Here is a 23,779-nt window from a genome sequence, read left to right on the forward strand (position 1 = left end):
CAAAATATTGACATAGTATCTCAGAATATTGACGTATCTCAAAAATAATGACTTAGTATCTCAGAATATTGACCTAGTATCTCAAAAATGACTTTGTATCTCAAAATATTGACTTAATATCTCAAAAATATTGACCTAGTATCTCAAAAATAATGACTTTGTATCTCAAAATATTGACCTAGTATCTCAAAAATGACTTTGTATCTCAAAATAATGACTTTGTATCTCAAAATATTGACATAGTATCTAAAAATATTGACATAGTATCTCAGAATATTGACGTATCTCAAAAATAATGACTTAGTATCTCAGAATAATGACTTAGTATCTCAAAAATAATGACTTTGTATCTCAAAATAATGACTTAGTATCTCAAAACTAATGACTTTGTATCTCAAAATATTGACATAGTATCTCAGAATATTGACGTATCTCAAAAATAATGACTTAGTATCTCAGAATATTGACCTAGTATCTCAAAAATGACTTTGTATCTCAAAATATTGACTTAATATCTCAAAAATATTGACCTAGTATCTCAAAAATAATGACTTTGTATCTCAAAATATTGACCTAGTATCTCAAAAATGACTGTATCTCAAAATAATGACTTTGTATCTCAAAATATTGACATAGTATCTAAAAATATTGACATAGTATCTCAGAATATTGACGTATCTCAAAAATAATGACTTAGTATCTCAGAATAATGACTTAGTATCTCAGAATATTGACCTAGTATCTCAAAAATGACTTTGTATCTCAAAATAATGACTTAGTATCTCAGAATATTGACCTAGTATCTCAAAAATGACTTTGTATCTCAAAATATTGACTTAATATCTCAAAAATATTGACCTAGTATCTCAAAAATAATGACTTTGTATCTCAGAATATTGACCTAGTATCTCAAAAATGACTTTGTATCTCAAAATATTGACTTAATATCTCAAAAATATTGACCTAGTATCTCAAAATAATGACTTAGTATCTCAGAATATTGACCTAGTATCTCAAAAATGACTTTGTATCTCAAAATATTGACTTAATATCTCAAAAATATTGACCTAGTATCTCAAAAATAATGACTTTGTATCTCAAAATAATGACTAAGTATCTCAAAATATTGACTTAATATCTCAAAAAATATTGACCTAGTATCTCGAAACTAATGACTTTGTATCTCAAAATACTGACATAGTATCTCAGAATATTGACATAGTATCTCAGAATATTTACATAGTATCTAAAAATATTGACATAGTATCTCAGAATATTGATGTATCTCAAAAATAATGACTTAGTATCTCAGAATAATAACTTAGTATCTCAGAATATTGACCTAGTATCTCAAAAATAATGACTTTGTATCTCAGAATACTGACATAGTATCTCAGAATATTGACCTAGTATCTCAAAAATAATGACTTTGTATCTCAAAATACTGACATAGTATCTCAGAATATTGACATAGTATCTCAGAATATTTACATAGTATCTAAAAATATTGACATAGTATCTCAGAATATTGATGTATCTCAAAAATAATGACTTAGTATCTCAGAATAATAACTTAGTATCTCAGAATATTGACCTAGTATCTCAAAAATAATGACTTTGTATCTCAGAATACTGACATAGTATCTCAGAATATTGACCTAGTATCTCAAAATAATGACTTAGTATCTCAAAATATTGACTTAATATCTCAAAAATACTGACTTAGTATCTCAGAATAATGGGCTTCCATAGAATGAGATTCCACACTGTTGCTGCCTGTGTTCGCTCCACTGCTGACTGCAGTACTACAGTATATGCATACATTTAAAGCTGTGCTCCCAGAGGCAGCTCAGTCACAGTGCGCATGTGCGAACATTTACCCAGCAGGTAAACTCCACCATGGCGGCGAGAGGCCATGTGCAGGATCCTAACGACAGGAGACTCAGACCCATATACGGTGAGGACTGAAATGAGGACGCGTGTATTTAGGCGTGCCGGTACGTTTGGCGGGGCGACATCTTCGTGGTGTTTGCCGGTTCGTGCGTGTTAACGGAGAGCATGGTGGGAGTCGGGGGAGCAGCGACGCGGCCCCACCAGCTCCAGCCACGGACTCTGCTGCCTGCAGCGCCCAATGACAGTGCACCTTACGCGGTCTACCACCGAGCCGGGGTAGGGCACGGGCGTCCGGATGAAACCGTGTGACCCCCGGGTGAAACCCGTGGACAGTCCCGGTAGTGTTAAAGCGGTGAACGGCACGGAAACGCTTTGTCGTCTGGTTTCTCAAAGTCGAACTGCTTTCGCTAACGGTCGCTATTTGACAGCTAGCTAGCATGCTAATGCACAAGCTAGCCAGGCAGCACACAGACAGGTTGCAACTGTACGTATGTTAAAAATAAATGTTGTGTATGAATATGGACCGCGTGTTTTCAGTTGCCACGCGAGTAACTGTCCGCGTCCAGTCTGGATCTTTAGCTGTTCTGTAGCTAGCTCAATGTTACACCGTTAGCTTCCAGCTAGCATTCGGTTCATAATAGTGTAAGGACAATGCAAGCTAACTCCGGCTAGGTAGCTATTTAGCATCAAGCTGTCACAGTCCCTTTCCAGGGCTGCAAGAGGTCCGTTTTAAATAAAAACGAACATTTACTGTGTGTTTGATTAGTGAGCAGCAGCGGAAGAAGTATCAGATACTTTACTTCAGTAAAAGTACTAATACCACGCTAGAAATACTCAACTACAAGTAAAAGCCCTGCATTCCTCACTGAAGGAAAGTATGTATCAGCAAAATGTAGGTAAAAGTAGTCATCCTGCAGTAAAACGTTCCCTGTCAGTGTTTGGCTATTTTATTTAAATATATATAATGTTTATGCATTAATGTATATGTTAGATATTACTGCAGTAGATCTTTTATATACTCTTTTAATATACAGCAATTTGTCATATTTTATAAGATCACTATATGTCCTTTGAGAAGTACGTATCTCAACAAATACAACTTTTCATGAGCTCAGAAAAACATCCCAGTTCTCAGCTTTGTGACTGTTCATTCAGCCGATCCGAGAGACTTAATTTTTTTATAGAGTTTATTTTCTCTTCAGGTAAAGGAAACAGTTAATCACAAATATCAACACACTGGAAAATACGTGTTTTTTCTCTGGACAGGAAGTAACTAAAGCTGACATAAATGTAGTGGAGTAAAAAGTTCAATAGCTAACTCTGAGGTGTACTCAAGATACAAGTACCTTGAACTTGTAGAAATACAGTAGTTGAGTAGATCTACTTGGTTGTGTACCATGACTCTATTGATTAAATGTGTAAAAGTAACTTTAGCTGTCGGACAAATGCAGTGAGGTCGGGTGAAGCTGTAGTGTGCCAGGCCAGTGGAGAGCCCTTCCTGTGTAAATGATCCGTCTCCACTGATCACAGTTCAGTTAATACATTTATCAGCGAGAACACAAGCACAGCTAGGAAATCCGCCATTGTTAGTGTTGTTTATTAGGAGTATAATCAATGCATCGCAATATTATATAGATACACCAAACTTCTTATTATATTGCAGGGTTAGGGTTGCAAATACAAATCAAACCCTTTGCAAACAATTGCTCCTTCAGTCCACTAGATGGTGCTTAGCTTTTCTGGTGCATCATGGGTAAAGTCAGCTGAAGTGTCAGTCTGTCTGCTTGACTGACAGATTTAGCTGCAGTGGAGATAATTGAAGTGAGATGAACGGAGCGAAATATGACGATATTCATCTCTGAGATGTAGCGGAATATAAAGAGATGCATACAATGGAAATACTTTTATATACTAGTTTTATACTCCATGTTGTTACCATGTATGGACCCGAATTAACTTCTTTTCAGTGACTTAATCTGAAAATGACGGCGCGTTTAGTGATGACGGTTTGAGCGGAGAGAATAGACATGACACAATGACGGCGTGCCGCCTGGCTAAGTTTAATTTTGGCGGCCAGCTGTCCTGAGGAGGCTGAGCCGACTGTCTGCGGGCTTTTTTCGTTCACCAGACATTCAGAAAGAGTCGCGGTGATGGCATCGCTGGGCTCCAGCATCGCTGGGCTCCAGCATCGCTGGGCTCCAGCCAACAAATATGCATTCAGTATCTTAATCCTCTCATTTCATCATGGGTTAATCATTAATAATTATTAATCTTAAATCAGAACTTTATTAGTCCCAAAGTAAATTCTACCAGACATTGATCCAAAATTTCAACTGCGGAAAATGGAAAAAACAAAAGACTAACAATAGAGTAATAAATAGAAAAGTGTTGAAGAAGTCATATTAACACCAATGCAAATATAGAATCGGGGTTCCTAGATTAGTAATAATCTATATCAGCCCTGAAATAAACAACAACAGAAGGGCAGCAAATCCTCACAATGCAGAACTTGGTACAATTTGAATTCCAGTCTTAATATTTTCCATCTCTTGTGTTTCCCCAGATTATCTTGATAATGGCAACAACAAAATGGCAATACAGCAGGCAGACAAACTGCTGAAGAAACACAAGGACCTGCACTGTGCCAAGGTGAGTGATTCATGGACAGTTCTCCCCTGAAAACGTTGCTTCTTTTCTTCTGTTGGCATACATCTGTAGAGAAAATACTGATTTTATTTAACACTGAACAGGTACTAGTCCACTTATTTAGCCCTTAAAAGTCTTTGATAATTATAAGAATGTATGGATGATTCTTATCAGTTTTTGTCTGCCTGTATTAAGACCCCTAGTTGAATGGTTTCCACCATTTTTGACTGATTGTCTGAATTGATCAGGATAAAAAAAAATGTGTTGGTATTGTTTACATAAATATTGTATCAATATATCTAGAAAGCACCTAATGGGCAGCAATGAAATAAATAAGAAAGTCAAGCGTTGTACAGACTAGAGACTGGTCAGTTTTCCCACATAAAGATGGGTATATATTGTATTTATGGGATTTATATTATGACGGATGATATTAAGAAATTCAGTATCCATATCAGTCATATTTAACTGCTGCGATTGTGGTGTGTATTTCAAAATCTCATCAAGCCAAGCACCCACAACCAAATTCACACTCGGATTTCCCTCCAGACATCTAGTCAAACAATAATAATAATAATAATTTTCTTCTTCTTCTACTCTGTTGTTTGCATCCCTGTGCCGTTCAGGTGCTGAAGGCGATTGGTCTTCAGCGGACGGGGAAGCAGGATGAAGCGTTCACGTTGGCCCAGGAAGTGGCCACTCTGGAGCCCACGGACGACAACTCTCTGCAGGCTCTGACTATTCTGTACAGGGAGATGCATCGTCGTGAGTGTAGACACACACGCGCACACACACACACACACACACACACACACACACACACGCACACACACTAGTACCCGACAGGTTAAACTGGCCGATATTCGCCAATCACAGATATGTCGTATCGGTGCATGTTGGCCAAAATGGTCGGATATAAATCATAAATAGTTTTATTAGTTTTACGTGGGAAGTGCTGCTGGATTGAACTTAAATCGGGTAAATAAAATCAGGACTTGTGATATAAGTGTGTTTAGAAGGGACTTTGAGCTTGGTTCTTTTAGGGTTGTCACGATACTAACATTTTCAATTCGATACCGATACTCAGGAAAATATTCGATACTCGATACCATTTTCGATACCACAAGGATGAAAAAAAGACCCCAAAATTTAAAAGAAATATTTTTATTAACAAAAAAAATGCAAAAATAACAAGTTTCAGGTCTGAGGTAGTGCAAAAAATAAATAAATAAAATAAACAATAACAATTGGAACAATATTTTGAGGTTGTAAATATTAGGCAAGCCTGATAAAAACTAAATTAACTTAAGTGTTCCTTCCTTGGCTATGCTTTATATACATAACACTGTTGAAATGCTGTATTCTCAGCAGCTGCACCCGTTACAAAAAAAGTCTGAAACTGAAAAGTCGGGGGGGGGGGTGGTATCGATACTTTTTTGAGTTTCGATACTTTTGACAACCCTAGGTTCTTTTTTACTTCTTGCACACATGGAACAGAAACTCTGGGGTTTTACCTGGAAAGTTTTGGCAGCGCACCAGCTGTTGTCAGATGTAGCATGCTAGTTGGGTTAGCCGGGTTAATTGACCACACGATCTAACACGCTCACATGAAGGCTGGACTGCAGTAACACTAGACTGACTGCGCGTTGAATTTGCGCCTGTTGTTCACAGCGGAGTTGGTCACCAAACTGTACGAGGCCGCCGTGAAGAAGGTCCCGCTCAGCGAGGAGTATCACTCCCACCTCTTCATGGCTTACGCTCGCGTCGGCGAGTACAAGAAGATGCAGCAGGTGAGAAATCCCACGTCCGCACTCCGAATGTAAACCCGTAAAAAGACGTGACTAACAGCTGTGGCTTTTGTGCTCCATTGGTAATTAAAAAGATGGACATATAATCAGAATAATGAAGAGGATGTTGATGACTTTACAGGCAGGAATGGCCTTGTATAAAATCGTCCCCAAGAATCCGTATTACTTCTGGTCTGTCATGAGTCTGGTGATGCAGGTACGGAGGGCTTTCTTTTAAGACGGATGTTCACGGCCCCTGAATGTTGTCGTGTTGCTGATCTAACGTGAGGTTTTTTTTTGTCGTGTAGGCAATCTCGGCACAAGATGAAAAACTGGCCCAAACCATGTTCCTGCCTCTGGCTGAACGCATGGTGGAGAAAATGGTCAAGGAGGAGAAGATCGAAGCCGAGGCAGAGGTGAGGAAGGTGTCTGCATGGCCTGATGGATTATTATTTCAGCTTAAAGGAATAATTCACACAAAAACTGAATGTACTACTCTATAAAGGGCCTCTTAGTACCCTATGTTTGATTGTTTGGGAGTTGCTGATACTGTTTACAGCTGTTTCTGAATGTTTATTGCGTGACTGCAGGTGCAGCTGTACTTTATGATCCTGGAGCGCCTGGGAAAGTGTGTCGAGGCTCTCGATGTGGTCAGGGGCCCTCTTGGGGGTAGGTATATGTGGTTCTGGAGTTGAAGCTGATCTTTATTTATAAGCAGCATGCACGTTACAATTACAAGTTACTACAAGGATTTGATATTGATTCCTCTACATGACCTATGAGAGCAAACAAGCCTGTCAGCAATAAATCTGCTTTTTCTTTATAGTTAGTTATTCTTAATGCCCATCATCGGGTCTGATTCCAGACGAAACAGTTAAACAGTTATTATTATTATTTATTTTTTGATTATATTTGCCCGTCCTCCCACAGAGAAGCTGACCAGCGAGCTGCAGAGCAGAGAAAGCAAGTGTATGATGCTCTACCAGAGACTACAACGCTGGCCAGAGTGCAACTCTCTGGCCCACAAGCTGCTGCTCAAAAAGTGAGTGTGGATGGATGTTCTGTGACCGGGAGAGGAACTAACTAGTGACGGGACCCGTCTGACAAACCTGTGTGCTTCTCCGTTTCTAGTCCCGACGACTGGCAGTTCTACCCCTCCTACTTTGACTCCCTCTTCCACCTGATCGACCAGTCGTGGAGTCCTCCTGAAGACGGCCAAGAACAGTGAGTACATTTAGTAAAGATCCCTTACATTTGGTTGTTTAAAGACCTCTGGCATGAAAATGTTTTTGTGGTAAAACTCCCTCGAGGGTATAAAATGCCAGGTGATGGTCTCTTAACAGAAACAGCTATTATTATTAATAAATGACCATCAATGTATTTGCAAGAAACTGGCTCTGATCTGCGTCCGTGTGTCCTGCAGCTGTTCGGAGGGTTTGGTTCATCACACCGTGGCTGAAGTGATGAGGTTCGTGCAGGAGAGAATCAAAGGGGAGGACGGCAAAGACTCCCGGTCGCTCAGAGGACCCTATTTAGCTCGGCTGGAATTAATGCACAGGCTGAGAGAACGGGGCTGCCCTGAAGAAAGCCTGTTAGGTAAAACACACGGACTCTTAAAAACACAACCTGTTCTTCAGTTTCAACCCTTTGCCAGCTGCTTTAGCCTTTTTGTATGTGGCTTCAAACAGGGGATCCTTTAGAGCTCATGGTGCAGTTCTTTGGGAAGTTTGGGGACAAACCCTGCTGCATCACCGACCTTAAAATTTACCTCCATCTGCTCCCGTCAGAGCAACACGTGCAGGTGAGTTCCAGCAGCCTCTTCTTTTTATGTGACGCCTGTGAAACGAAGGGTCGACCTGTAAAACACATTCTTCTTTCTTTTTAGTTCATTAACCGTCTGAGTGAAGCTGTCCCGCTGGAGGAGCAGGGAGAGGAGGGATACGCTTTCCCAGAGGAAACCAAAGCGATGCAGAGGCACTTGTGCGTCTGTCAGCTGAATCGCGCCCTCGGGCTGCAACACGCCCTCGACGTGGACGGGAAACTGCGGCTCATCGCCGAGCTCAAAGCTCACTATCGTCACGGACTCAAGTTTGGTGAGAACGTCACTTTTGTGCACCCTTAATTCCCGTTTTGTTCCGGATAAATTGGATTGTACACGGAGTTTGTGACGACAAAGCGTGAAAACATTTCCTTCCACAGGAAGCTCTTGTTCATCGTCGTGTTTGTTCTGATAGCAGCAGAAGTCTCACGTGTCGGCAAGTTATACTGACACCTGAAAGGATGTCAATGATGTCAGACACCGCTGAGTTATTCTGCTTTGAATGTTTCTCTTTTAGTTTCTCTCCGTCACCGTTTGCTCTTTTTCTTGTTTGCACAAACTGTCTAAACGACACACATCACAGATGTCTAAACAACGTTAATCAGCGATGGAGTGATGCAGGAATTACGTGAAACAGAAAGTCTGCATCACACTGGTTCCCTCGTCCAAAAAGCCGGCGTGATCATCACAGAGAATAATCTCCTGCAGCAATCAAACGTTTATGATGCTCGCGTGTTTTTAGTTCGGGAAGATGATTTGCACAAATGAAGTGTGAATGCAATCGCTTGACTTTACGTCGCTACCGCTTAGCTAACGGCAGACCAGTGTTCCAGCACTGACATTGAAAGGTTTCCAGCCAGTCTCATATAACTGAAATCACTGATGAGAGAAGTGGAAGTGCAAAAACGCCGACTCATTTCCGTGTTTTAGGTCTCACTACTGCAGCGATCCGTAAACCGTGAAAGAAAATCTCCTCTCGTCTTTTATATTGATACTGCAGGCAATCCCTGCTTGGTAATTGTGTAAATGACTAATTTATAAAGTGCTGAAGAGTGTGAATTTCACACTCTTCCCCAGTTGGTATCGGAAAGTACAACAGCAACGACTCTTTGCATTGGAGGAGCTCAATGTAGGAGAGGCCCAGTAACCCGATGAGGCTCATAGCAGCCAAAATCATCAGGTTTTCAAATGTGTAGCATGTATTTTTTATTTTTTTATTTTAACGTAGCACCACGTTTGTCTATGAAAGGAGCAGCGAAGTAAGATTCTTGAGGGCGAGCTTTCACAAACCAAACATTTAGTCAGTTTTTGTACAGTCTTATGTTAACTCTGGTATCATACTGGTGCTATTAAAAAAAATGTATCGCTGATCTTTGTCTGAGCATTTCCTGCCTTTGCATCCTCTGACTTGTTTATCTGTGTTGAACAGGGAAAACGGCTCTGAAGACGGAGCTGCAGTTCTCCGATATGTATTGTCTCATGGCAGCTCACGTGTTCATCGACTTGTGGAAGGAGACGGGTGAGTTTCTCCTCTTCCAGACCTCTGCTCCGCGTCGGTGACGTCTCTAAACGTGTTGCTCTGTTGTTGTTGTTGCTGCTGCAGGGGATGAGGACATGGTGTGGGAGTGTCTGGGTGTCCTCCAGGAGGGTCTGTCCTTCAGTCCCTCCAACGCTCAGTTCAAGCTGCTGCTGCTGCTGGTCTACTGTCGCCTGGGAGCCTTCGAGCCGGTAGTGGACCTTTACTCCAGCCTGGACGCCAAGCACGTCCAGCACGACACCATCGGGTCAGTACAAATACACACTATTAGTATTTATCAAGCATCTCAGGAGTTATTGATGAATTTGTATTAGAAATATTCCAATATAAACTCACCTTAGTCTCTAATTTTAATATTTTGCAACGTTTCTTGTGTTTTAACCTGTAATCTGTTTATAATAAATATGAGCATGGATGTAAAGTATTTTTGTATTATTTCCAGGTTTCTGTTGACGCGTTACGCCGAGTCATTGGGTCAGTTTGCTGCAGCCTCCCAGTCCTGTAATTTCTCCCTCAGGTTTTTCCACTCGAACCAGAAAGATGTGAGTCCGTCCCACAGTTTCTGACCTTTTTATAACCAGTGTTTTGACGTCGCCTTCGTCTGATTAATTAATTAACGATCTCCTCCTCCGACCCACCAGACCTCAGAGTACATCATCCAGGCGTACAAGTACGGAGCGTTCGAGAAAATCCCCGAGTTCATCGCTCTCAGGAACCGGTTGAACCAATCGCTGCACTTTGCCCAGGTCCGCACCGAGAGGATGCTGCTGGACTTGTTCCTCGAGGCCGACATGTGAGAACGCACTCTAAGCATCAAGCACTTGACTGAAGCGACCTGTTCTTTCTTCATCTAGATTGTCTTTTTTTTTTATATCTTTGACTTCCAGCGTGTTGTCTCTGGAGGAGAGTGTGAAGGCCATGTCTTTGTCTCCAGAGGAGGATGACATCCCCTGGGACACTATGAGGGACAACAGAGATCTGACTGTTTTTACCAGCTGGGACCCTAAAGAGAGGTACGTTGTTTACAGCATCTAGTCTATGTAATACACTAGATTCTCATACAACCACACTTCAAAACATCACAACTGTTCCTCTAGTCCAGCTTTCACATTATCATGGGGAAACACTGTCTTTTTATTTAGTTTAAGTCCCATTTTCCTTTTTTCGTGATGAAGGTCGTCAGCAGGTGATTTTCATCCCTGTCCTTTCCTTTCCACAGAGAGTTGACCGACGAGCACCGGCGTCGGTCTCTAGAGGAAGAGTCCGTCTGGCTGAGGTTACGCTCTCTAACGCTTCGCCTCCTCGCCTCTCTGGTCACGATGGGACACGCGCCATCGCAGCAGAACTCCGACACGGCCAACCAGAACGGCGTCGGGGACAAGGCGTCGACCCTCGTCAGCCTGCTCGCCCAACTCAACCAGACTCTGCAGACGGCCGCGCAGATGGCAGAGAAACCCATCCAGGCACGTTCAACGCCCGAGTTTGTTAATGTGTGAAGGAAATATTGTCACCCATAAGAACACCGGCCTACATCTATCTCGTACATAAATTACCAAATAATAAATGAAATGTGGGGTTGAACGTCAAACTCACAGGAAGATGAACCAGGATTACCGCTGTGATGTTTGTGAGCCGAGTTCCTTGTGATGTCACTTGGACTTTTAGGGAAATGTTGATTTATTTTGCATGATCTCCCCTTTTTTGTGGTAATAAGGTGTTTTTGTGGTCCTGCAGTATCCATTCCTGGGCCCCCCCTCCACCCGCCTGGCCCCGGCTCTGTCCATCGGGAGCTGCCAGTGCCAGGCTGCAGCCTTCCAGCTGTCTGTCCACCTACAGGAGCTGGAGACCGTCGGACTCGGTGAGACCAGACGGCAGAGACGTGGAAGCAGATCGTTGATGGCCTCGTGCTTTTCCACTCACTGCTCCTTTTCTCTTGTTTTTTGACCTTTTTAGACGAGTCGTCGGAGCTCCAAACCCAGATCTGTAACGGTTTCAAATCATTAGTAGTTCAGCTTCAAGGTGAGTCAGCAGCTGCATTTCTACATATGTAACGCCATCAGCTGCAGAAGTCTATGACCGTTCATGTTTTTGTTTTTTTTTCTCCGCGCAGAAATTCTGAATAAATGCAAAGGGGATTTATTGGAAATGAAAGAGGGCAAATTAAAAACCCAGCCCTCTTTATTAGAAAACCTAATCTTTTTTGTCGAGGTGAGACTCCACTGCTTCCACACACTTTCCTCCCTGCTGTATCTGATGGTTGTTCAGTCATAACATGATGATATTATTATTATTATTCTGCACAGACGGCTTGCATAGTCTTGTGGATGGCTAGTCACTGTGCCAAGATCCTCCGACCGCTCAAGACGAGTCTACAGAAGAAGAAGAAGAAGAAAAAGGACTCGAACACAGCTCTGGTACAGTTTAACCCTCCTAGTAGAGAGACTAAGTCCTGCCCCTTCCTCTGTCCACCATGTGGCCTGATTTCTGGAAAAATATGTACGATAGTCGACTGATCTGTTGTCTCAGATTTCACTGATCACCAGAGACTTGTGTCTGTTGCAGCCGGCGGTGGTTTGTGGGTTCCAGGAGCTGACGGGGAGCTTGCAGGACCTGCTCGCCCAGGCTCTGGAGTATATAAGGGGGCAAGAGGCTGACGTGACGGCCCTGAAACTGGCCGGGCTGAGCTTGGAAGGACACACAGAGGTGAGCGTGCATACACACGTTTTTATTAACACATTCATAGACATGACTGTCATCTCTGGTTTCATGACCCGTCATTTATATTGTTGCAGAAGCTTCACTTTAATTTATTTGTAAGCTGCTACCCTCAAAGCCTTTTCTTCCCTTCTGTGTTTGATGCAGCTCTTGAAGCCAATCAAGTCATACAGTGGAAAGCATTCAACTAGTGCTCTTAGTATCGGTAGATAAGGAATAATAAGCTTCATCATCATTTTAAGGGCTAAATAAGATCATATATCATAAGAGTCCCCCTATGTAAATAAAGGATACATTTAAAAAAATATTTTTGTATATTTTTCACCACTTTTACAGCATATTTACTATTTGTTGTGAGCGTCGAAGGAGAATGTTGTGAATATTTAGCTGATGTGTCATTTCCTGTGTTTCAGGAGGAGGCGTCGTTTGCGAAGGCTGCTATGGACAAGGTGCAGGGCAGTTACCTGCGCTCGCTACAGGAGGTGGGAGATCTGCTCAAGAAGAGAGCAGAAACTATAAAGAACCTCAAGATCTGAACACCCACACCCCGAAATAAAGATGACTTTACCCCCCCAGACCCCACTCCCCCGTCTGAAAGCCCAGCAGCGAACCCACGAGCACCGACAACCCGCCCGAGCGCACGGTCGCACGACCTCCTTCCTGTTTTCCTGCGTGTTTTCATCCCCAGCGTTTGTGAGCTCTCAGTCTGGATTTTTAGTTTTACCTTTTTTCTCTGAAGCACACACACACACACACCTCTGGAACATTTGCAAATCTTATCGCGCACAAGCTTGAAAAGTCCTGAATTTATACAGCAGTTCTATGTGGGGGAAAAACAAAAAAAAGCTCCTTTTTTTTAAAAAATAAAATAAAAACCAGAAACGTAGAGCTGATTAGGAATAAGCCGTTTTAGATTAACTAATCTAATAAATTATTGTACATAGTGAAGAGCAACTACCACGACTCCTTGACTAGAAGAGAATATAAGACACAATAAACCACTATTTGTTTGTCTGTTACGTTTCCTCTTTTTTTTAATTCCAGATCAATCAAATTAACACACATGCAGGGATTGTTTAACACGGAGGAGGAAAGTTATCTCAATGTGCTGCTTTTCCAGACGTTTCTCTCCGTCTGTGGAAACGTGGACGCCTGCAGGCTGAAGTTCTCTCCGTTCAATTTCTTTCTCTTTTTTCTTTTGTGTAATCTTGTGTCGCTTTGAAAGCGGAGCCACCTTTGTAGTTGCAGTATTATAAAGAGCAGTAGTCGGATGAGTTAAAGGACATTTAAAAAAAAAAAAAACTTGTAAAAAAGGTCTGCATTGCCTTTGATACGAGTAGAAGCTTCTTAATGCATCAACTGTGGAATCAAGTTGTTCCAGCACACGACCAGACATCAACTCCTTTAAGTCTGAGCTGAATTATGATTATTTAAGGAGGCCATGTGCGAGTACCTTCACCAAGAAAAGTTGTTTAACTCCTATCATCCACAATGCATTACCACAGACATTTCTAGCAAAGAAAGAGTCATGACAAAATTGCAAGTTCAGAAATTAGCTGGAATGTGTTTTGGCTGAAAATACTTCTTCTGCTTTGATCCCAACGAGAACATTTAGAGGCTTTTTTTTTTTTTTTTTGTCCTTTTAGACACAGGTATTCAGAAACCCTGAGAGGCAATGTGAGAAAAATAAATTGCTCATTCTTTTTTCTAACGCTGATTTTTTTTTTTTCTCCTGTGTTTATGACTGAAGAACAAAAAACATTTTGCCTATGTTTTTGTTCTTTTTAATTTGTGAAACAGGTGGGGGGGGGGGGGGGGGGGTGAAAAGGGAAGAAAAAGGAGTTTTTTAAAATATTTTGTTGTAATTCTCATTTTGGCCACAAGAGGCTGAAGTGCACCACTGCCCTTTATTCTAAATGGGACTTAAAGTGTTCATGTTTTCCTCCTGTTTTAATTTACTATATATATACCTTGTGTTTTAGAGTGCATGTAGAAGTGATTATTTATTAAACATATAGAGTGTTTAGAGCGTGGGACAGTGGTACACTTCAAAGTTTAATTTCTTAACATCTCTTGTTGCAATTAAGACTTGAAATGACGAAGGCTCGTACAAACTACACTTTGTTTCTTTCTTTTTTTACCTCTTTACTTAATTTCATTACGGTTTTCTTTTTAGAATAAATAAACCAAAACACTGACAACGAGGAAGATCTTGGGTAGATAACATGAAAATGTAAAAAATAAAAATAAATCTGGTTTGAATTCAAATAAAACACGATTGCACTTTTACTGAACTGAGTGTTCCAACAACAAACACTTTGACATCTAAAAAATAATTTGCACTTTCACCTGTTCACATGAGCTAAAGTTCAGAAATGGGTCACCATTATTTTATTTTTTTCTCATTTGCCTCTCAGGGCTTCCGTACTGAGCTGACGGTTATATCCAGCCGAGACGCAGCTTTGTAGAATATTATATTCTGGGATTTCTTCTGTCATAAACAAACCCAGACGTGGTGTGTTTAACGGAGGGATATTGGACCTAATTGTAAATAATAAAAAAAGTTGAGAAACTTTTCAGAAAACGCTGTCAAAGGATGTGTTTTTATGATCAGCTGCAGTAGAAACACAGATTTGTCCTGTTTAAGACCCCCCATCCTAAAATCACGCGTCACCAATGAGAGCTAAAGGCAGACGTAGTTTACACAGCAGCACTGATTGACGACTGCAGGGGTGTGTTCAAATCTATCTATCTAATCATTAAATATATCTGCAGTACACAGTTATCTCCTCTAGGTGGCCCTGAAGTTAATATATTGCTACGTCATTTGCACACGAAGAAGAGCAGCCTGCTAGAAGCAGCTGTGATAACACAGATAGGGAAGCTATCTACGATGTGTTAGCTGTTGAATCACAATTGTAATGTTTGTGTTCATGGTCGACAAAGTCAAAACCAGTATGACTAACATACTGGTGTAACTGGACGAAGAGGCGTTTGCTTTTACTGCCTTTTCCCCCCCTTTACGGCTAATTGTATTTAGCCGTTAGCTAGCTTTAGCTAGCCAGCCGACGCCGTGGTTGTTTTTGTTTTCTCGTAAAAGTGGCCGTTTCTTTGACACATGAGTGTGTCTCTGGTTGTTATCCGTCTGGAATTAGCCGACCAGTCTCCTTCTCCACGAGGTTTCCAGTACTCAGCCGGTGAGTCGAGCGTCGCATGACGTGGATGAACATCCAAAGTCACTGTTATTGTGGCGAGTTAGCCATGAAGCTAACGAGATTATTAACACATTTACTGAGTAGTGGAATGTAACTAAGTACATTTACTCAACTACTGGACTAAAGTACTGATTCAAGGTACTTGTATCTCCGTTTACAGTACTCCAGTACACCTCAGAGGTGAATATTATGCTTTTTAATTCCACTACATTTATCTGACAGCTTTAGCTACTTCCGGTCCAGCGAAAAAAAACACGTATCTCCAGATGTGTTGATGTTCAATATTTGTGGTAAACTGAAGGACGAAGTGTTGAGAAAATTCTCCTTCTTCTTAAACTAAATACACTCTTTAAATAGCCTTTTGGATCCTGCGTATATATATAGTATAGTGTGTGCATGTTTATATACATATATATATATATATATATATATATATATATATATATACACACATATATATATATTTTTTAACTACTTTAAGTGCATTTTGCGGATACATTTACATACATACACTTTTACTCAACTTTACAGTCAATGCAGGACCTTTTACGTAGTATTTTCACGTGGTATGTGTACTTTCCCTGGAGTGACTCATAATGGTGTCTGCCCATTACATTAAGGTACTTTGTGGTCCAGTTTGTCCATCGGAACTCACGTAAACTTGTGCGCCGCCGCCTCTTGTTTGCTCTCCTCTCCAGTTGAAGGCATGTCGGAGAAGGAACTGCAGGAGAAAGCTTTGGGTGTAGCCAGACACACTCTGGGTGGAAAGACGGAACTGGAAAGAGTCGCTGTGCTGCACCAGCACATCGGTAGCAGAGCCATGGGAGACATGGTGATAGAGACCTTTGAGCCGAGCCCAGGTAAAATAATAATAAATAATAACTACGTTGTTCTTACTTCATGGTGTCTTACGTCATCAGTCTGTTTTAAATGGACTCTTGAAAGATGAGGCTGAAAATGTCCATTGGTGTTGCAGTTCTTTTCCACTTTGTCTCGATGCTTTTTGGGGTTTTATGTAAAGCATTCTGAATTGCCTCCTCATGATATGTGCTTTATAAATAAACTTGCAGCGAAACGTACTGAGCCTCTTTTTGCATCTTCAGGAATCAATTTACAGCAGCAGGAAGTCAGAAAGTGTTGACAGACGGACTAACACATTGTTGTTTTCGTGGGATTATTTGACGTTAACAAAAGACCCGTTGGCAGCTTTTCCCTTTTTAAACCCTTTTCTTTGCTCCAGATAAAGGTGGAGGTGGTTCAGCAGAGCAGGACGGCGACGCTCACGCTGCACAGGCTGAAGCAGACAGTCTGGAGGACACTGAGGGTTCACAGGACAACGGCGAGGCGATGGGCGCCACTCCAGACTCTCCCTCCAAGCAGCTGCCGGACCAGATCACTTTCTTCAGCGGGAATCCGTCAGTGGAGATCATCCACGGCATCATGCACCTCTACAAGACCACGTGAGTGGCATTTTATTCCTCTAGGAGCGGCCGATGTGTCGATCCAACACATGAAAATATGATTTTTTAGTAATTTAGTGGTATGTGCCTAAACTAGGCATTATCTAGGCATTAAACACATTTTTTGCATCCTTTGATATGAAGACTGCAGTCGGCCATATTGTGATTTGGATTCTAAATTGATTGCAGCAAAATGACATCGCTGACGGAGGACGTGCGACGCAGCGCTATGGTGTGCATCCTGACCGTCCCTGCGACAATGACCAGCCACGACCTCATGAAGCTTCTGGCACCGTTTAACGATGTCATGGAGCACATGAAGATCATACGGGACTCGACCCCCAACCAGTACATGGTGCTCATTAAGTTCCGTACGCAGGTAAGATCTCAGCATAATCACCCAAGGTTTTTATTTATTTATATTTATTATGTTTTTGAGTTGTCTGTTTCTGGTTTGACCTGAAGTGCAGAGGTTACTGTACGTTGTTTGTTTCAATGCCTAAAGGTCAGTTAAGCATGTTGTGTTCATGTTCTGAAGGAAGTTCAGGGACTCAGAACTTCCCAGCTGGCTGTTTAATAACATTGACATGTTTGCAGCTTTAGACTTCGGACTCCTTGTAGTGTATGTGGAGCTTTGTGCCTCTATATTTCTGACTTCACTGTCCGACTCGACGCTTTCTTTCTTTTTAGGCCGACGCAGACAGTTTCTACACAGCGTGTAATGGCCGCCAGTTCAACTCCATCGAGGACGCCGTGTGCCAGCTGGTGTACGTGGAGCGAGCAGAGGTTATAAAGTCTGACGAGGTAAATATACCCAGAAAAATAGATTCTCCATATTATTTTTTAAAGGTATAATATTTAACTTTTCTCTTTAAATCAGCGGGTCTGTTTGTTTTGACCTCTGTGGTTTAAAAAAACCCTCCTGAACTATTGATAAAGTGGATTAATGAATGGATGATGAGAATGAATGTTAGTTGCAGCTCTCCTTGTGTGTACAGTGTTCTGTGGCGGTGGTTAACAACTTTGCACTCATTACAGGATGAAATGAGTGGAAACCTGCAGACTTTTCATCCTTAATAACACATATTTTCCTTCCTCCAACCCCCCCCCTCCCCAGGGAGCCAGTCTGCCGGTTATGGAGCTCACCGAGCTGCCAAAGTGCACCGTGTGCCTGGAGAGAATGGACGAGTCTGTCAACGGCATCCTCACCACTCTCTGCAACCACAGCTTCCACAGCCAGTGTCTCCAGCGCTGGGAAGATGCCTCGTGAGTATTTTACACACATTACTACATTACTAGTTTACATAAACCTCCACCATGTTTTTCAAAACTGCTTTATTTATTTATATCTGTTGTGAATGACAGCTCAGAGGGCGGAACCAAAGTATAAAGGAGGTTAACGATTGGCTGAAAGTTAGACATCAGGCGAAAGTTAGACATCAGACGGTCTCTATAAATGAATGATTTTCAGCTTTTCCCAGTACATCTTCCTCATTCATACTGGGACATGTTGTTCTCTGACCGGGATCTTCTCACTGCGGATCGTAAGCCAACGTTAAGCGGTATCTTTGCTACTGGAGAGGAGTCAGAGTTAGACTGGTGTGATGTAAATACAGGACCGGTTCACAAGCCTGTAAATAAAGGAACCTTCTGGCTGATCACGGATCACATGCTTCTCTGTCCTCCGGTCATTTCTCCAGGCTTCGTGTCACATGGTGTTTGTTTTTGTCCTCCTCTTTGTTTTCTCCTGTTTCACAAAGCAACACGCATGTTGACAACAATGTGTCGCTGCTCTGTTGTCAGGTGCCCCGTGTGTCGCTACTGTCAAACGCCAGAACCCGTCGAAGAGAACAAGTGCTTCGAGTGTGGAGTGCAGGAGGTAACGGACATCGGCCTCTGCAGCTTGTTTTTCTTCCACTTTTTAGTTGTTTTTTTTTAACTGAGCGGTTTTGTAACGCCTCATCGCTCCCGTGTTTCCCGTAGAACCTGTGGATTTGTTTGATCTGCGGCCACATCGGTTGCGGTCGCTACGTCAGCCGGCATGCCTACAAGCACTTTGAGGAAACGCAGCACACGTACGCCATGCAGCTCACCAACCACCGAGTCTGGGACTACGCAGGAGGTAGGCCCTCTGTGCTCTGTCGCTCTCACACATGATTACTAACCCTAACCCACTGGTGAGTTATATACACGAAAGCAGATGTATTAGAAAAAGACTAATTTAATCCAATAAATCACTGGATTCAATCAAAATATTGTTTTTTTTAGGGCGATGACATAAAACATTCAAAAACCTCTAAAGAAGATTTGAATATAATAAGAAGGAAAAAATAGAAACAAGAATACAAAATATTTGTAATTTGTTGTCTAAATGGCTTGTTAATTTTCTGTGAAATGATGTTGCGGTTGCAGATAACTACGTCCATCGGCTGGTGGCCAGTAAGACTGATGGGAAGATGGTGCAGTATGAGTGCGAGGGAGACACTTGCCACGCCGAGAAGATCGATGCCCTTCAACTAGAAGTAAGCATTTTTTTTTGTGTCACTTTGTTCTCGTTCGATCGCTACAGAAATAATGAAATCCTCCACGTCTGCAGTACTCCTACCTGCTGACGAGTCAACTGGAGTCTCAGAGGATTTACTGGGAGAATAAGATCGTTCATCTGGAGAAGGAGACGGCCGAGGAGGTAAAGAGCGCTGACCACGATGTGGGCTTTGAGTCTTTGAACAGGTGTAACTTCCCTCATGGTTGTGTGTCGTCTCCGCTCTTTCAGATAAACCACATGAAAGCTAAATTTAAGGAGACGCTGGAGCGCTGCGATAACTTGGAGCGGCGGTTCGGGGAAATGAGCAAAGAGAAGCAGGGCATCGACAAAAAGTAGGCGAAGGCTGACTAAGCAGTTTCTTTTGTTGCTTACTCATCGCAGTTCCTTCCTGACCTTTTTTCTTTGTTGTGTTTTATTGTTTTAAGGTAGCCCTGCCCTAAAGCATACCCCGCTTTCTTGTCTGTTTGACTCTAAATGGACCATAATTTACTAAATGATCTTCATGCTGTATTGAAGAAGACTTGAAAATAGATTCTGGGGCGTTCCTCGCCATCAGCCATTTCCCAGCAGCAGCTGCTGCCTTGAGTCAAATCAAGGTCAAATGTGACGGTTTTACTGGGGAAAAAACTTCCTACGCACTCACTGCTGGTTTTTAATTGGCCCAATGAAGAATGGATCCTGAAGTGGATTAAAATAGCAGAGTTCATTTTGAACAGTAGACCTTTCTTTCCCCAGCAGACAGGTTTGACATGTTAAAACAGGAAAAACTCGGGTTTCATTTATGGCTACACCTGTGCTTTTCATGTTCCGACAAGCTAACGCTGCTACTGCTGCTGCTGCTACTACTACAGCTACTACAGCTGCTGCTGCTGCTGGTCCTCTAAACACACAGCTGACTCCCTGTTTGTGTGCTCAGGTGCACTCAGCTACACAGTCGAGTGGTGAAGCTGAGTCAGGAGCTGAAGGAGGAGCAGGAGATGAACCGCTGTCTGAGAGCCAATCAGGTGCAGCTCCAGTCCCAGCTGGCGGAGGAGGAGCGCAAAGGAAAAGAGAGCGGTGAGTGAGGAGGAGGAGGAGATGTAAATATAGTTGTTTACACCATGTTGCTGTTGCTGTATACGCGGGTATCATGGTGGAAGAAAGTTGATGCTTCAGGCAACAGAAACATTTTAGTTGGTTGAATTTTCTTTTTCAGCAACGCGTGTGAAACAAACATTAAAGTAGAGATTAAATGAGAAATGCCTCTTTAACTTTTTACATCCTAGTCATATTGTTCACCTTTTTATATGCAAAAAAAAAGATATACATCCATGGTTTTATATAATAATCCAGTCATCTTTTCTTCCTGTCGAACAAAATATGATGCTGACTTATATCAGCCGTCACCAAAAAACTGTAAAAGTTCATTCACAAGCTTCTTCTGTGTGTTTTTAACATGTGTGAACATCACTAGGGAACATTCACACTGCTGCATTCCAACACTTTGCCTGAAGGCAACGTAAATGTCGGGTCAGAGGTTTGAATGGAAAGTGTCTACAGTTTACTCATACCTGTATCTTTCCTTCCTGCCATTCAGCTCCGAGGAAGAGATTTGTTTAAACCCGTCTTCTCTATTTACGTGGCAGAGACTTTGTACTGTTTTCCTGTTCTGAGAAGAAGAAAAGTTTGATACGTAGCTTTTGCAAAAAATGTTACACGAAGTGCAAGAACACAACCACTACTGTGTGCTTATAGAGCATAAAGTTTTCAAGTTACTTTCCTTGGTTATTGCATTGCAACTCCAACCAGAAAACACGTGTTTTAAAAGTTGTTAGCTAGTGTTCATGTACACTATGCCATACTATGTCTTGATTATTTGTATTTTTTTGTCTTGATGAAGTCTTGATGAAGTATGTTTCTGTCTGGTGTTTCCCTGCAGGTGAATGTAAGGACGGGGCGATATCAGAACTGCAGGAGCAGCTGAGAGATGTGATGTTCTACCTGGAGACGCAGCAGCAGATCGAACACCTTCCTCCGGAGGCTCGCAGCGAGATCCAGGAGGGACAGATCAACATCGCCGCCGGCCCGTCGGACAGCGCGGAGGCGGCAGGCCCGTCCAGAGGCAGGCGAGGCCGGGGCAGGAAGAGGAAGTAGCACCTACTGAAACCTGCCAGGAACTGTCGCCCACTGGCTGCGACCTGTCCTTTTTTTTCTTTTTCTTTTTTTTTTGTCGATGCGTCGCGGCATCATCGTGGTTTTCCCAGAAAGCACTCCGAGGAGAAAAAATAAGACTTGACTTCTTGGAGAAAGATTGATATTTACCTGCACAATTCCCTTCCTTAACTTGATGTCGCTTCCACAAGAAGAACAAGCGGATGTTCCAGAACTAAAGATGTTCAGCTATTTCTGAATCTAAAGAGCATTAATCATTAGATCAAAATGATGTTCCCAGTTTAAAACCCTGTAAAAGTGCTTATCAAAAGTCAAAGTTCTTATCATGTGAGACATTTGGCAACGAGACGCTGTTTCACAGCGGTTTGCTTTGTTTCCCTAAAAGGAATTTAGTCGTCGGTAAAATTAAGTTTTCTTTTCCAAAGTAATTTTTTCGATCGTTTCCAAAACGGAAACACTGAACTCGACTCCGGTGGCAAAGATAAACCAACGAGACGAAGGAAGAACGTCGAGTCGCGTCATCGTTGTTGTTTTTGGTCCGTGCAGGTTGTCGGCGTCGGAACGTCCAGGAACAGAACCAGAAGGAACCCGGCGACGGGAAGCCGTTAGGGAGGAGCAGGAAGCACGTTTACCCCCTGTACCACCTCGGTCAGCGATTCCCAACCAGGAGTATTTCTACCACAGAGAGTACTACTGCATTCACCAGGAAGTACCTGGAAGGATTGTGAGGTAGCTCTTGTAAAAAATATATTTATGATCAGCTTTACATTTACTTAAGTTCTATTTTGTTGTACTTGAATATTTACGTTTTGTGCTACTTTATAGTTCTACTCCATTTCAGTGAATTTTCAGTCTATTTTACAGCTGTAGCTGTGTAATTACTTTACAGAATCATATTTTACGTGCAAAACGTGAGCATCTAATTATCTATCGTACATGGATATAATTACAGCTGCAACATATTGGTAAATTGACAAAATCACTTTTTTAATTTAATTTTTTAGGTAAGAAATCCATTTTGTTCAAGCTTCTCAACTGTGAGAATTTGCTGGTTTTCCTTGTATTTAAATAAGTAAATAAATAATAATAAAAAAGGATAAATTAAAAAATGTGGCACAGATATATTTTACTTCTGATAGTTTAAGTATATTCTGCTGCTAGTACTTTTAAATCTTAGCTATTGTTCTTGAAGTATTTTCACAGCTTTGAATTTCTACTTTAACGTCATTAAAGGAAGTAAACACTTTACATTGAAGGGTTGGGAGCCGCTGATCCAGGTGAGCAGTGAGTCTGTACGTCTGTCCGTCCTGTATACAAAGCAGCGATCACACAACGTATTTTCAAAACACTGACCTCGACCTATATGACCTTCAAAGGAACGTCCCCTGACAAAATGTCAGTGTTGATGAAGCAACAATTAGCCCCTTTCGCTCCTTTTTTTATGTATTTGCGCATTTGTTTGTTAAATTTATTACTTACCGTATTTAAGTAATTTAACTCGCAGAAAATTCACGTGAAAGCTTTAGACGGACCAGAAAGGCCTTAAAAAGAGTGGTGGCGTGTTTTTATTAAACCAATGGTTCATGAGGTAATTTACACTCAACAGGCAGAAAAAGAACATACTTCTATTTGGAGAAATTAACGTACTCACCTTCTTGTCAAAATGTACAGAAGCCTTGAGAAGCAAGTGAGAAAATAATTGTTTGGTTTAAGAAAAAAAAAAATCTCCTTTGTTTATGACTTGAGGACATGTGCGAAAAAAGGAAGTTTTACCACTTTGTTGTAGTACTCTTCTCAGCCACAAGAGGCTGAAGTGCACCATGTTTTCTTCTAGTTAAATTCCCCCCTGAACTCTGAATAGAAAGTACATATATCATGTTAAGTGACGTTACAGTTTCACAGAAAAAAAGACAAAATTATTATTATTTTTAATTTGCCTCTCAGGGTTTCTGTAAAAGTGGGCCAATAAGATTGATAGCTGCTAGCTTAGCTTGGCATAAAGACTGGAATC

The 23,779-nt window shown here is 41.7% G+C and overlaps 2 protein-coding genes across 2 annotated transcripts; both read left to right on the forward strand.

Moving 5' to 3' along the window:
* Positions 1-1,859: 1,859 nt before the first annotated feature.
* On the forward strand, positions 1,860-13,411 carry naa25 (N-alpha-acetyltransferase 25, NatB auxiliary subunit). Its single transcript, XM_084036137.1, has 24 exons — positions 1,860-1,957; positions 4,457-4,542; positions 5,166-5,304; positions 6,211-6,329; positions 6,469-6,543; positions 6,635-6,742; positions 6,917-6,995; positions 7,257-7,368; positions 7,458-7,550; positions 7,750-7,922; positions 8,015-8,127; positions 8,212-8,419; positions 9,575-9,664; positions 9,749-9,929; positions 10,125-10,224; positions 10,324-10,475; positions 10,570-10,695; positions 10,902-11,145; positions 11,417-11,540; positions 11,636-11,701; positions 11,793-11,890; positions 11,986-12,096; positions 12,245-12,385; positions 12,811-13,411. The coding sequence occupies exons 1-24, from the start codon at positions 1,900-1,902 to the stop codon at positions 12,931-12,933; spliced, it is 2,919 nt and encodes a 972-aa protein (XP_083892263.1). The 5' UTR covers positions 1,860-1,899; the 3' UTR covers positions 12,934-13,411.
* Positions 13,412-15,240: 1,829 nt separating this feature from the next.
* On the forward strand, positions 15,241-23,519 carry brap (BRCA1 associated protein). The gene is made up of 13 exons (XM_084035529.1): positions 15,241-15,594; positions 16,311-16,472; positions 16,853-17,072; positions 17,262-17,451; positions 17,763-17,876; positions 18,190-18,338; positions 18,876-18,951; positions 19,056-19,194; positions 19,485-19,594; positions 19,669-19,758; positions 19,846-19,949; positions 20,534-20,673; positions 21,536-23,519. Exons 1-13 carry the CDS (start codon positions 15,516-15,518, stop codon positions 21,748-21,750), a joined length of 1,788 nt encoding a protein of 595 aa, XP_083891655.1. The 5' UTR covers positions 15,241-15,515; the 3' UTR covers positions 21,751-23,519.
* The last annotated feature ends 260 nt before the right edge of the window (positions 23,520-23,779 follow it).

Source organism: Eutrigla gurnardus (assembly GCF_963514095.1).
Source record: "Eutrigla gurnardus genome assembly, chromosome: 19".
In the NCBI taxonomy this organism is placed as follows: Eukaryota; Metazoa; Chordata; class Actinopteri; order Perciformes; family Triglidae; genus Eutrigla; species Eutrigla gurnardus.

Bases quoted from the DNA above. Each gene is read 5' to 3' on its own strand.
- naa25 (XM_084036137.1), top strand. From the start codon at position 1,900: ATGGCGGCGAGAGGCCATGTGCAGGATCCTAACGACAGGAGACTCAGA. The intron at 4,543-5,165 runs GTGAGTGATTCA...TGTGCCGTTCAG, and splicing joins AGGACCTGCACTGTGCCAAG to GTGCTGAAGGCGATTGGTCT. The intron at 10,225-10,323 runs GTGAGTCCGTCC...CCGACCCACCAG, and splicing joins TCCACTCGAACCAGAAAGAT to ACCTCAGAGTACATCATCCA.
- brap (XM_084035529.1), top strand. From the start codon at position 15,516: ATGAGTGTGTCTCTGGTTGTTATCCGTCTGGAATTAGCCGACCAGTCT. The intron at 15,595-16,310 runs GTGAGTCGAGCG...TCTCCTCTCCAG, and splicing joins AGGTTTCCAGTACTCAGCCG to TTGAAGGCATGTCGGAGAAG. The intron at 16,473-16,852 runs GTAAAATAATAA...TCTTTGCTCCAG, and splicing joins GACCTTTGAGCCGAGCCCAG to ATAAAGGTGGAGGTGGTTCA.